Source organism: Tamandua tetradactyla, chromosome 17 (genome assembly GCF_023851605.1).
Source record: "Tamandua tetradactyla isolate mTamTet1 chromosome 17, mTamTet1.pri, whole genome shotgun sequence".
Taxonomy (NCBI): domain Eukaryota; kingdom Metazoa; phylum Chordata; class Mammalia; order Pilosa; family Myrmecophagidae; genus Tamandua; species Tamandua tetradactyla.
Window position 1 is genome coordinate 61,899,380 of NC_135343.1, and position 13,772 is coordinate 61,913,151.

General features: G+C 47.3%; 3 protein-coding genes across 3 annotated transcripts in view; 2 read left to right on the top strand and 1 right to left on the bottom strand.

The window, feature by feature from the left end:
• Nucleotides 1–13,772, top strand: part of LOC143661327 (uncharacterized) — a 128,461-nt gene that overhangs the window by 114,264 nt on the left and 425 nt on the right. The gene's annotated exons all lie outside the window — the stretch shown is intronic.
• The window catches only part of THNSL2 (threonine synthase like 2), a 101,182-nt gene that overhangs the window by 74,634 nt on the left and 12,776 nt on the right, over nt 1–13,772 (bottom strand). The gene's annotated exons all lie outside the window — the stretch shown is intronic.
• On the top strand, nt 4,992–10,143 carry FABP1 (fatty acid binding protein 1). Its single transcript, XM_077134878.1, has 4 exons — nt 4,992–5,136; nt 6,620–6,792; nt 8,147–8,239; nt 10,026–10,143. The coding sequence occupies exons 1-4, from the start codon at nt 5,070–5,072 to the stop codon at nt 10,074–10,076; spliced, it is 384 nt and encodes a 127-aa protein (XP_076990993.1). The 5' UTR covers nt 4,992–5,069; the 3' UTR covers nt 10,077–10,143.

Consider the following 13,772-nt stretch of genomic DNA (forward strand, 5'->3'; position numbering starts at 1 on the left):
ATGGGAGCATGGTGTCATATCTTTGAAGGATCTGTCAGCCTGTACAGCTCTTACGCCAGGTGGAGATTACACGGCTGTTAAATGGGTAAGGAAGTGAAGACTCAGCAAGGCTGAGTGACTTGTCTAGGATCACACATTAGGTATAAAAAAGAGCTGAACCCAAGCCCCTCCCCTCTGCAGCCCAGCCTCTATCAGAAGTACAGTCTCAGTGGAATACCTCCTTCACCCCAAACATACAGAAAATGGGCAAGCTGGCACTGCCAGGATCCTCAGATCGGGCACAAGTGCAGAGGTCCCTGGGCATAAAACAATGCCAGTCCTATCCTGGCACCCCTCTCCCTCACCTTATCTCCATGCCCCTCATCTGAGGAGGAAGCATGTGGAGAGGAGATATCTTTTGGGACATAGAGAGGGGCTGGAGCCTTTGGATTGATCAAAATCAGAGGCCGCACCCATGGAAAGTCAATTGAACTTTGTCTTTGCAGTTGAACTTATCTCTTCCTGTGTTTGCTCAGCTCATGGGCGAGAGATGTCATTACCCTCTCCCAACTTTGTGGAAAAGTACAAACAAGCATTAACATGGCCCTGACAACAAAAAAAATTCTGACCCAAAGACGGTCATTAGAGGTTGCCTCAGAATTGCCATATGTAGGATTTCAGGGAGAGAGGGCAGTCTCACATCGTGTCTGTCATCCGTCTGTCTGCTGGGGTGAGCGATCAGGTCATCCTCAGCTATGCTCAGCCAGTTGCATCCCATCCCCAGTGCTCTTTTCTGAGTAGGCCAGCAGCTGGGTGCAGGGGCGAGCAGGGTGCACCAGGCCCTGCGGCAGACCCTCCCACCTGGGGGTGGGAAGACCTGGGGGCCAGGGCGAGAGGGCGGTAGGGAGCTAGTGACCTTGCCACTGCACTTTCCTGAGTGATTATTTTCTTGATTTTAGACTGCAGAGCTCCTTAGCTTCGCATCCAGGTGAGTTTTCACTGACACACTCCCTGGAGAGAGCTAGACAAGGTTCCTATGGAGCTGGTGGGTGAGGTGGGTGGGTGTCTCAGGGATGGACCCAACCACTGCCCGGCCGCTAGACAGATGGAAGCCAACTACTAGCCTAGATGCCCAGATGCCCTCTGGGACCATGTGATAATCTGGCTTCCAGATAAAATTCACTTGAATTCCTCCAAAGCACTCCTGAAGATTTCGGGGACCCTTGAGGGAAATGCACCTAGCAGACTTCCTAGCACTACTTCTTGGTATGCTGCCATGACTCCATTGTCTCAGGTCACAGATAAAACTGGCCCTTCGTCACTTTCCACTTGTACATATTTGATCCAGTTTACTGAAGCTTTTGAGGCAGAGGGGGAGAGAGTTTGAGAAAGATGAGTGGGGACTCACTTTGCAGCAGATGAGCAGCTTCAATTCAACTCGGCCTTCCTTGCTCCTCCCTTCCACGCAGCCACTGGGGTGCCCTGGTGACCTGTTACTGCACACCCTCTCCATTTCCCCTCTCCCTGCTTCCTGCTGCACACCTCTCTCTTTCTTCTCCTCTCAGTCTAGGGAGTGAGAGGAGGAAGCAACAGCCATCCCTTCCCTTGGTGAGCTAGGCTCTCGCTAACACACAAGTCTTGGGACTTTCCCTCTCTCAAATCTGACCCAAACAGCTACTTCTCCCTCTCCTCCCTCTCCCTCTCCCTCTCCCTCACCATCACCCTCTCTCTCTCCTTCACACACACACACACACACACACACACACACACACACACACAGACATATTGAAAGAAGCATAACTAAGAGGAAGGTGGGACAGTGGGTATGACTGTCCTTTGAACCACGCTGCCCATTTCTGTCTAGGGCATTTGTAGCAGCAGCTGTAAATGGTGTTAAGTTTTTAGCATACGAAGCCTGTTCTGCTTTGCCCAGGGACAACCCATACACATGGCCTGGGAAGCACTGTCAGATGCTGGAGGGGCAGCACACTTCTGCACTGGAGGGAAAGGCTTATCCGTTCCAGAATATGCACGATCACATGCCCTCAGCTAGTGCTCTCTGCCCACACAGCTCAGAAGATAGTGATCTCTCTGTCATAGGAGGTATTCTAATGCCACCTGTCAGGATGTTGGAAAAGGGCTTCTGGCATTGGGCACACAGGTGGATGAGAAGACTTCCAAGGGGCTTTGCTCAATCAATAGATCTAAATTCCAGAGTTTTGGGAGGGTGTGATTTGGACGTTGGAGATAAAGGAGAGCTGCCACAGAAAGGGCCTTCATCCATGCCCCTTCGGCTTGTCTTCCTGGGGCATCGATGTCCCCCAGCAGGAACTGCTTCCCCGCCAGCACCAACCCGGGAAGGGGGCACTGCCGGGCTCGCAGATGACAGAGTGATGTTGGTGACTGTAATCCAGGTAGGATTAGACAGGACTCCCAGACAGGGAGAGTGGTCCAGGAAGCCAAGAGGGCTCCATCTGTAGCCTCCCACCACCCACTCGGGTGCTGACTGGAGGGCGGAAGGACAAAGAACGGACAGGAGTGGGAAGATGGTGGCGGGCTGGGAGCTGGGGACCATGCTCTGCCAGCTCTAGTCACATCCTGTCATGCTGGACTCCCAGTCAAACCAGTATTGGTTAGCTAGATTCTCTCTCTCTCACACACACTCACACTCACACACACACACACACACAGACACACACACCCCTCACCAGTGCACTGATTTGGGGGTGATGTGCTAACCCAAATTTTCCATATCTATTTTAGCCTAATGCTATGGCCTCATTACCTTTTTTTTTTTTCATTTTTAATGCCATTTTATTGAGATATATCTGCATACCATACAATCCATCCAAAGTACTCACTCTCTTTTGACGGCTTCTATTTGCCCAATGTGTGTTGGGTATCAGGAATGACCAGGGAAGCTTCACCAGGAAAGAAGAACACAGCTCAGGAGGGGTTAGAATACAGGCCTTTGTCCTCAGGCTCTCTAAGCCCAACTCCGCAAGTGAAATCACTGTCCTCCCCCCTACATGGGGCATGACATCCAGGGGTGAAAGTCTCCCTGGCGACGTGGGAGAGGACACCCAGGGATGAATCCAGACCCAGTTCCATGAGATCAACAATTCCATCCTGACCAAAAGGGGGGAAAGAAGTATAATTAATAAAGTATCAGTGGCAGAGAGAGTTCAGATAGAATTGGGAGGCTACTCTGGAGGTTGCTCTTACTCAAACTTCAGGTAGACCTTGCTACCTATCATAACCTGCCAACCACTACCAGGACCAATCCAGCCAATCCTAAAGAGAACACCTAGGGCAATGTATAAGACTCCACAAGGGTTCCATGCACTAGAGTAACTTTCCAGAAACCTACAACCTCCAGATGGGTCCCTGGTCCAGATAAGTCCTGAAACCTAGCCACGTCTCTCCACAACATCAGATAGTTCCATCTTCCTACCCCATATTACTGACAGATCCTTCCGGTATAAAAAATTTAGAACATCCATAGCCTAAACACCCCTAAAGAGGGATGGAAAGATCAAAGGTGATGGTGAAGTTATACAGTGACGATAGAATTTAACCAATACATTTGAATGCTGAATCATTAAATTGATATCTCGTATAGTCTCCAGTATTTTAGAGCAGCTAGAATAAAAACCTAAAATTGTTGAATTGTAACCCATGTCAAACTCTGAAATATATTCTACAAATAATTGTGGTGCTGTACTTTGATATTTGTAGCTTTTTTGTATATATGTTATTGTTCATAAAAAAAGAAGGAAAAAAAGTCGACTGTGATGTTAAAAAATATATTTAAGCCCTCTAGCCTCTTATATTCTGGAGCAGCTATAAGGAAAAATATGAGAGGAGCATACAGTAGCCCATGACAAACTCTGGGATCTGTCCTGTAACTACTTGTTGAAGAGTGCTTTGAAAACCATTGCCTTCTTATTTCTTTGCTTTGTATATATGTTATACTATACAATAAAAAAAAAGTTTAAAAATATATATATAGGCCTTTGTGAAATGCTCTTCTAGGCCACAGGTGACAGTGGTTACCTTTTCCCGAGGGAGGGAGCCCACGGCGCCGAGAGCGGGCGGCTGAGCAGATGGGGAAACGGGGAAAGAGGCATGCACAGAAGGCCGCAGTGTGCTTTGTGCTTGGTTGTCCCTGTGACCAGAGCTGTAACCTGAGGGCCCAAGAGTGGAAAGGGAGGTAGGAACTGAGTTTTTAAGGTTCTGGAGGGGTGGCAGCCCTGCTATATGTTTTGGCAATAGCAATCACATTTTCCAAGCCAAAACATAGTGTGAGATGCAGGGAGGGGCTGCCTGTCTGTGCTTTAGGTCAATTAAGCACATCTCCAGGTCTCTGGGAGCCGCTCTACTGTCCCTGCAGCCCACTGTACATCCAGCAGAGAGGACACTACCCAGCCAAGATCCCAATCCCTGTACCCTTTCCTCCAGGCAGAGGTGCTGCAGGTCATCAGGTTCTGCCTCCTTTCTTTGCCAGACCTTGTCTCTGTCTCCTAAGGAAATGCAAGTCCATTGTATACACCTGGTTTAGAGCTGCCCTTTAGTATTTCCTGTTTTAACTCTTACAAAGGAGACTCATTTGGATGGTGAAAGAACCTGTGGTTAGCCAAGAGGCATTCCCAGAACATAAAACAGCCAAAGGGGCTGAGGGCAACTGTAAAAATGAGGTTTGTATGGTGATAAGGGTAGGAAGAGGTCAGGAGGTTATGTGACGTGTAAATCAGGTGAGGCTGTGAGATGAAAGGGAATCTGGTACTCTTCTGTGGGTCTATATGCACACACACGCACATACACACATTCACACATGGTAAAGGCCATGGGGCTTTGTGCTGGATGGACACCCGCTAATGTTTGCTGAGTTAGAACAAACCGCTCCTGCGCCCATCCTGGTTTTTATCGTTGACCATTGCTCTCAGGAGTTAATGTTTGAGCCTGGCCATAAAGGAGTGTGCTGACCTGTGGCCGACATTTGAAAGGGAAGGAGTCCCTATAAAACAGTCCCTGGTGGGCAGCCTGCCCACAGAGCTGTGGGCCAGAGTGGAAAGAGCCTTGCCATCACCATGAACTTCTCCGGCAGGTACCAACTACAGAGCCAGGAAAACTTTGAGCCCTTCATGAAGGCAATTGGTGAGTGCTGGGCTGGACCCTGAGGCTGTGCGTCCCACAGTGAGGGCTGTTTCCTGCAGGCAGTGGCTGTCCAGGGATGCTCTATAGAGGTGAGGATGGAGGATGGCAGACCACGGGGTGTATTTCAGTGACTTTCATGCCCCCTGTGGCTTGTGCTATTACTTGCCAGATGAGGTGTCCTACCCAGACGAGGTGTCCCACAGGCTGGTAGGAAGAGCACTAAACCCAGGGCCTAAGCAGTGGTCAAGCTCCACTGCTGCTGCTACATTGTCCACAGTCCATGACCTCAGCTGTCCATCCATCTATCCATCATTCCTTCAGTTGTTCATCCATTCATACTTCTACTGAACATTGACTGAAGGCAAACCACTAACCTGATCAGGCAGCAGGGAGGTAGATATCAATGAGCCACATTTCTAATGAGGTCACAATTTCAGGAAAGAGAAAGAGAAGAAATAAGTATAATAAGGTACCACCCTCAGTGTCCTTGAGCACTTGAATGCAACATCTCACTTAATCTTCAGCAAAACTCATTGAACTGGCACTATTATGTTCCCATCTCACATCTGAGGCCTAGTAAGTTTAAGAAGTCCTTACCCGTTTCACTCAGGTAGGAGGTGTTTGAGTTGGGATCTGAAGCAGAGACCCTGCTCTACCCACACGTACCTCCAGAACAGGAGGGTATGGTGCTTACGGGAAGGAGGGAGGGAAGATAAGTGGGGGGAGAAGGTGTACCTGGACAGGTGAGCAGATGTCCACTAGGCAGTAGGGGAAGGGGCCTGCAGCCTGAGGGAGCGCACTGAAAAGGGGAAGGGAAAAGGCAGCTGAGGTGCTCAGATCTCCCCGGGGCCATACCCCGCTTCCCTCCCTGTGTCCTCTAGACTGGGTGGAGCGAGCCGTCTATTCCCTGGGTCAGCACCCATGGGTTTTGTGTGGCTCTATCCTCATTGCAGCATGGGCATGCTCTGAGAAGTGTTCAGCTCCACCCACTGAGGAATTCCTGGTGCACTTTCCCTCAGAGCCTGGTGACAGGAGTCACCAGGAGGGAGGATGGGTGGCCATCCCAGTCTGCCAGGCAGGGTCCTGGGGCCATGTGTGTTGTCCTGGAGTAATCATGACTAGCTTCTCCTTTCGCTCTTGAGCAGTGGCATGCTTTGGGAGATACATTATGTAGCCACCCTGGGTGTGGGAGATGAAGTGCTTCTTTTAGAGTAAAAGAATAAAAGCCCCTGACGTTAAAGGAGGAAGAAGTGAGGGAGAAGAACCAGAGAGAACTAGGTGCCTCCTGGAGGAGAGGCTCTCTTGGCCAGAGGAATGACCTTTTTGGAGATTAATGGGCAGGACAGTGAACTGACCTGGACAACATGACTTTTCCTTTAGGAGAGAAAAGAGCCCTCACCCTCCAAGCTCCCTGCCTCTCCAGCCGGCCACTACCTTGCAGCTCTGGCCACAGCCCTACCTAAATCTCAGATCTGTCCACCAGGAATGCCCGATGACCTCATCCAGAAGGGGAAGGACATCAAAGGGGTGTCGGAGATCGTGCAGGATGGGAAGCACTTCAAGTTCACCATTTCCACCGGCTCCAAAGTAATCCAGAACACGTTCACCCTGGGGGAGGAGTGCGAGTTGGAGACCATGACTGGGGAGAAGGTCAAGGTAGGGGGCGCCCCCTCAAGGCTCCCACTGCTTTCTAGAACTTTCTCTGGAACCTGGCCCCTGGATTTCCTTCCTCATGGCTCACCTCACAATGAACACCACATATATCCTGCTTTGGACCTACCTGTAGGGTCAAAGGCAGAGAGACAAGGAAAATGCTCAGGAGAGAAGCTTTGAAGCCACTCTTGGCTATCCAGGGGGCTCATGGGCCCAGAAGTCCAGAGACGGGCAGTCTTTGTGTGAGGGCCTCCCAGCTCACTCTCCCCATTCCCACCGTCCTCCAAGCAGGGTCCAGCAGGAACATGTGGGGGTCAGCAATACAACCCCTGTCCAAACCCTGAAATCTTTCTTAGGTCTAAAGTAAACTGGGCTTTGCTGAGAGGGAGAGACTTCTTGGAGGAGGTGTTAGGAAGACCAGGCTATGCAGGCCCAGGTTGGGGCTCCGACAGGACCTCACAGGGGCTGCCACTAATTGCTCTGGCCTCAGTTACCTCATCTGTAAAAGGAGAACAGTCCCCCTCGGCAGACTGCAGGGAGTGGGCCAAACGCATGGTCTCTTCTAGGCTGGGATCAAGTGTGCCATGACAGCTGGGGTGCGATGTGCTGGACCCAGAGCTGGGAGAGACCGCACACCCCAGCCCAACAGACACCAACCCCAAGACAATGCTGCTCCAGAGTCTCAGCACCTACCTGTTCTGAGTCTCTTTGTTTCTGCCTCTCCGGGTATAAAGATACTGGTCAGGAAATGTGCCATATGTTTGTGCAGGGAGATTCTCTCGAGGTCCTACATAAAGGGAAACCCAGGGAGAGACAGGGCATGACAGTGTTTGCTGCAGTCCTTTCCCAAATGCTCTTCTGAGGACAAATATTTAATCTTGGCCAGTGTTCTTTGCCCCTGCTGGGGACTTACGTTTTACGTAACACTTGGAAAGGAGACCACAGTGGTTCAGGTAAACTGTTTGGAGGAAATCAGAAATACCGAAGCAAAACACAGGCTCTCTTAACTGCCCAGAGTTTTGAATTTTACCATGACTTTCCTCCATTAGCTTGGAGAATTGAAATTTCCCTTGATCTTATTTTAGTGTTTGTATTTGGAACCACTGGGGCATCCAATGAACATTTCTAGATCTCATGCCATAAATAAAAAGTCTGACAAAAGAAACCCTGATACATTCATTAATTTTTAAATGCACTTCCCTTCTCTTAAGAGCAAGAAAAAGGTAGACAAGATGGGCCTCTGGCTGTTGTGAGCAGAGACTCTTGTGGGGTGGGGATAGGGCTCGTGCAACCTAATTTGTGAAGGCCCTGCCCCTCCCCAGACGCTACTTCCCAGCCATCTCCTCTGTTCCTGCAGACGGTGGTTCAACTGGAAGGTGACAATAAGCTGGTGACAACTTTCAAAGGCATCAAGTCCGTGTCCGAGTTCAACGGTGACACCGTCACCAGTGTGAGTGGGTGTGATGCTGGGGAGGGGGAAGAGGAGCACCCCCCACCCCTACTCCACCTCCCACCTCCTCAAATCTGCTGTTCTTTCCTGAGGATCTGCAATGCATCAGGCAGTTCACACATTTCCTCTATCTATGTTTTTTATTTATTTTTTGCATGGCACAGGGAATCGAACCCGGGTCTCCGGCATGGCAGGCGAGAATTCTGCCACTGCGCCACTATTGCACTACCCCTCTCCCTGTGTTTTATACATGGGGAAACTGTGGTAACTAATACCCACGAAGGCAGAGCCATGGTTCCTGTGTGGTGGTCTGTCCCACAAGGTGCCGGGCCAGACCCCAGAGAGCCACCCACATTTTAGGCAGCGTAGATTTGCAGTCATTACAATTCTGTAGCAGATGCCATTGAGATGTCTTGTTCTAGCAAAACCCATGGATTCTATTCTCTTCTTACAGATAGAAGTGGAGTATTTGAGGATGGATCCTTTCCTAATTCTCCAAAGGCACCTCCTGTGCCAGTGGCCCTTGCTAGTGCTCCCCCACCTTTCCCCGGTTCCTTCTGACTGCTCACCTGCCACCCCACCACTTCCCTGGTCAGGGTCAACCCACCACTACAGTGTCGCACCTCCCCCATCTCCACTCCCCCATCTTCCTCTACACATGAAGGGAGTGGAGGAGGAGCGGTGCCTGGTGGGTAGGGAAGTGGGGTCATGCAGAGCTGCCAGTAGGGTCCCCACTCCTCAGCTTGCTGGGATGGAACCACGATGCCCGCTCCCTGACAGGAGGGCAGGAAATCCATGTTCAGCAGGTGCCCCCTGAGCCTTCCTATGGCCTCTGAGATTTGCAGGGCAACCATTCCCAGGGATGCAGCCCCATTGCAGGAGGGCTCTGCATGTCGAGACCTGGACTGTCTCGGTGGTTTTCCTGTTTTATGTCATCATAGGAGCTATTCACTGTGTCCTTTCCCTTTGCCTTTGCAAACCAACGTACCCAGAGGCCTCCCTCTGCCCCACAGGTCCAGGCGCTCAGTAAATGCCTTTGCTGTTTGGCATTTACGAGGAACACCATGCTCCGGGTGATTTTCCAGGCAGCCTGCCAGTCTGGCACAGCCTGCTGTTCAGTCATCCCTGGAGGCTGTCCCTCTGTCCTGCCCTTGATTCCGGGGTGAACAGTGGGGTCTCCTCCCAGTTACGCCTCAGGCTCGTCTTTGCTCCCTGGGTGAGGGAGGCAGGACCAGAGGCTATAAGGACAACTGGACTGGTCTGAGGTCACCCGGATCTTTCCATCCTGTTCCATTGCTGCCAAGGCTAAAGGGCTTCCTTTCTGCCCCAGTGACATACCACATGGCAGGAGACATTTATGAGAGACTGGCAGGAAAGGAGGGAACATGACTCAATAAACTTTGGAAGATTATGCAGGACCTGCTGAGTTCCAGGTTGCACAGACCTAGGGTCTCCATGCACATGTGCCCTGGATGCTCAACACATATTTAAGGCATAGTAGGTGCTCAATGAAGGTTCAAAAAATTAGACTGGGTTAGTTCCGTTTGGAAGGTCTTGACATAATAGCCATTGATGTATTAAGGATATCAGCAAAATGTAGAACAGCCCCCACCTGGGAAAACAGAGTCTTGGCATTGGGTTTTAGAAAAAGCTGCTTACCCTTCTTCTTTTCCTATTGAAAGCAAAGAATCTTTGAGCAGTTTCATATGCTAGCATACCTGGGCTTAATTAATTCTTTTCAATTCAATATCAAATGAATATGTTATGATTTCTTTTCTGCTTTCAGACCATGACATTGGGTGACATTGTCTTCAAGAGAATCAGCAAGAGAATTTAGATGCATCTGCTATCCATGTTCTTTTATTGTGTAAAATTAGTAAAGTGAACTTTGTTTTTAAAAAACAGTATCTTTTCTCCTCAATGGCTTTTCATTGACATGCTATTACGTATCAGTGAGCACTGACCACCTATATTTTTATACAACTCGAAAGCTGACACGCTCCATCCTGACAGGTCAGGACAGGAGGTCATTTTCTCCTTGCAAGGACCCTGCCCTGGAGAGCAACCCTAGAAAGTTCCCTCCCAGGAGCCACATGGGGAGGGAACTAGAGCAACAAGGGAGGGTAGTGGGTGGAGGGATGGGGGTGGGGAAAGCAGAGGGACACCTAGGGCTCTGTCTACCATGTACATGAGCAAAAATGTCTGGTGCTGACCCTCCTTCCAGGGGGAGGCTGGCGGGATAGGTCACAGGGAGGTGCCAGAAGTGGGCAGAGGAAGCTCCGTTGGGGTAGCCTTAACCATATGGGCAGAGGCAGAAGGTGGGCGAAGCAGGAGCATTTGGTGCTGCGTTTTGTGTGGTAATCAGAATCCATACCCACCGAGACCCCTGGTTCTTGCATTTCTCCTTTCAGTGCCCAGAACTGTGCCCAGCCCCAAGAGGCTCTCCACAAAGATGTCTTGTGAGTGGATGGTTCTTTCCCATTCCCACCTCCTCTCTTCCCACTTGCAGAGTTGCAGCCCTGTAATTTGTTACCTGGATTGTTTCACTGGTCACCGATAGCATCTCCCGGCTGCTCTGTCTCTTCTTGCAAACTTCCTCCCCCCCCAGAGGAGACATCTTCCTTCGGTGATGTACTCATTGTAAGGCTTCCTTGTCCACTGCTTAGCACCTAAGAGCCAAACTCCTAAACTAGGGATCAGCAGAGAAGTTTTTGTAGAAAGCCAGAAAGTAAATATTTGCAGCTCTATGGGCCAAACAGACCTTGTCACAACTAGTCAACTCTGCCATTGTAGCTACAGCAGTCACAGATGACCCATAAACAAACAGACAGGGAGGTGTACAGTAAAACCTCATTTATGGGCACTGAAATGTGAGCTTCACATAATTTTCACATGCCACAAGAGATTATCCTTCTTGTGTTTTTATGTTTTCTACCCAATCATTGAAACTGTAAAAACTATTCTTAGCTTGTGCACTGTAAAAAAGAAGCCATGGCCTAAACTGGCCAAATGCCTGCTAGTGGTCATACCTGGTTTATCATAGCCAGTCCCAACCCTAGTTTCCACCTTACCTAGCTTCCTATTCATTCCTATACTATACATTGTAATCAAACCAAACAATCTCCCGCTCCCCTCATAATTTAAGTGCTAAGTCCTTGAAGAAGACTTCCCAAATTGCTCAGCTGAAAGCACTCTTCCCTTACCCCTGCATTTTACCTGCACTAGTCTTTCGGAATGAAGTTCTTTTCTTCCACTACACTTTTCCCCATACATTTACTTCTCCCACCTGGAGCAGAGTCTTGCAGAAGAATGACGAGTGGGGAACTAGGACAAACTTAAAAGCACTTTGGTGTTTTGTAAAAACTCAGGGTTGGGAGACACGGGAATAAAACACTAGACTACTACAATAGACTATTCACAAAAAAATAATAGTTAAACAAACAAATATAGTATATTAGAAACAGATTTGACAGTAGGTAGATACCTTAAAGTATAGAAGACTTAAACAAGATGCAAAAACCATGAAGGAAAAGATGAACAAATTTGATGACTTCAAGGTGTTTAAGTCTTATATGGAAAAGATAAACACACATAGTTTAAACAAGCAGTAGCGTGGGAAAAAAATACATTTGTGGCTTCCACACAAAGGGTTAATAGCAAAACTTTAAAGACCACCCCTAAATCTGTAAGAACAAGTAAGTCAAGGAAAAGGATGAGAAAATTAATAGGAAATTACAAAATGTGCCAAATAGTAATAGGGGAAAAGCATGTGAGATAACACACTTTAAAAATCAAACCAGATGGCCAAGAGGCACATGAAGAAATGCTCAATGTCCCTGGCATTAGAGAAATGCAAATCAAAACCACAATGAGATATCATCTCACACCCACCAGAATGGCCATTATCAACAAAACAGAAAATGACAAGTGCTGGAGAGGATGCGGAGAAAGAGGCACACTTATCCACTGTTGGTGGGAATGTCAAATGGTGCAACCACTGTGGAAGGCAGTTTGGCGGTTCCTCAAAAAGCTGAATATAGAATTGCCATACGACCCAGCAATACCATTGCTAGGTATCTACTCAAAGGACTTAAGGGCAAAGACACAAACGGACATTTGCACACCAATGTTTATAGCAGCGTTATTTACAATTGCAAAGAGATGGAAACAGCCAAAATGTCCATCAACAGAAGAATGGCTAAATAAACTGTGGTATATACGTACGATGGAATATTATGCAGCTTTAAGACAAGATAAACTTATGAGGCATGTAATAACATGGATGGACCTAGAGAATATTATGCTGAGTGAGTCCAGCCAAAAACTAAAGGACAAATACTGTATGGTCCCACTGATGTGAACGGACATTCGAGAATAAACTTGAAATATGTCATTGGTAACAGAGTCCAGCAGGAGTTAGAAACAGGGTAAGATAATGGGTAATTGGAGCGGAAGGGATACAGACTGTGCAACAGGACTAGATACAAAAACTCAAAAATGGACAGCACAATAATACCTAATTGTAAAGTAATCATGTTAAAACACTGAATGAAGCTGCATCTGAGCTATAGGGTTTTTTTGTTGTTGTTTTTTACTATCATTACTACTTTTATTTCTTTTCTCTATATCAACATTTTATATCTTTTTCTGTTGTGTTGCTAGTTCCTCTAAACCGATGCAAATGTACTAAGAAACGATGATCATGCATCTATGTGATGATGTTAAGAATTACTGAGTGCATATGCAGAACAGTATGATTTCTAAATGTTGTGTTAATTTCTTTTTTTATTTTTATTTTTTTTCTTTTTTTCTTTCTTTCCGTTAATAAAAAAATAAAAAAATAAAAAATAAAAAAAAAAATCAAACCAATAAAATTTTTAAACATTGATAACATCAGGTGTCTGTAATCATGTAAGAGCATGGTTCTCCCATCATTGGTGGAATTGTAACCCAACCTGGAGAACAATTTGACTGTATCTACTAATACTTTCTATGTGAATTCCCTGACGCCCAGCGATTCCCTTGGGAGCTGTTTATACATAAGCATAAAGAAGCGCATAAAGGTCGCTACCACCCTAATGGTGCTAAGATCCACCCCCCAGAAAAGATATTTTTTATTTTAACAGTATGATTAACAGTTGTTGTTACTTTTACATAAATGAATATCTACCCTTCCAATAAATGAGTATCTACCATTCCAAAAAAAAGAAGCACGTAAAGGATACAATAGCCAAAACCTGGGAACAAATGCCCGTCATCCAAAAAGGGTTAAATAAACTGTGGTACAACTGTACTCAGAAATAATCTGAGTCAAGTAAATAAATGAGGTTGATCTCTATGTACTAGCAGAAATATCGCTAATAAAAGGAACTAAATTTGTGGAACTGCTAATTTAGTGATTTAAAAAAAAAAAAAAAAAGATGATTTAAAGTAAAAACATGGGGCTTGAAAACATGGTTCTAATGAATGAATCCATGATTTGTACCTGCATTTTCTTCTCTGAAAAATGAACATTACAGGACCTTCTTGCATG

Excerpts from the sequence above, each read along its gene's own strand:
- FABP1 (XM_077134878.1), top strand. The coding sequence starts at position 5,070 with ATGAACTTCTCCGGCAGGTACCAACTACAGAGCCAGGAAAACTTTGAG. Across the intron at positions 6,793-8,146 it reads TGACTGGGGAGAAGGTCAAG|ACGGTGGTTCAACTGGAAGG; the intron begins GTAGGGGGCGCC and ends CTGTTCCTGCAG. Across the intron at positions 8,240-10,025 it reads ACGGTGACACCGTCACCAGT|ACCATGACATTGGGTGACAT; the intron begins GTGAGTGGGTGT and ends TTCTGCTTTCAG.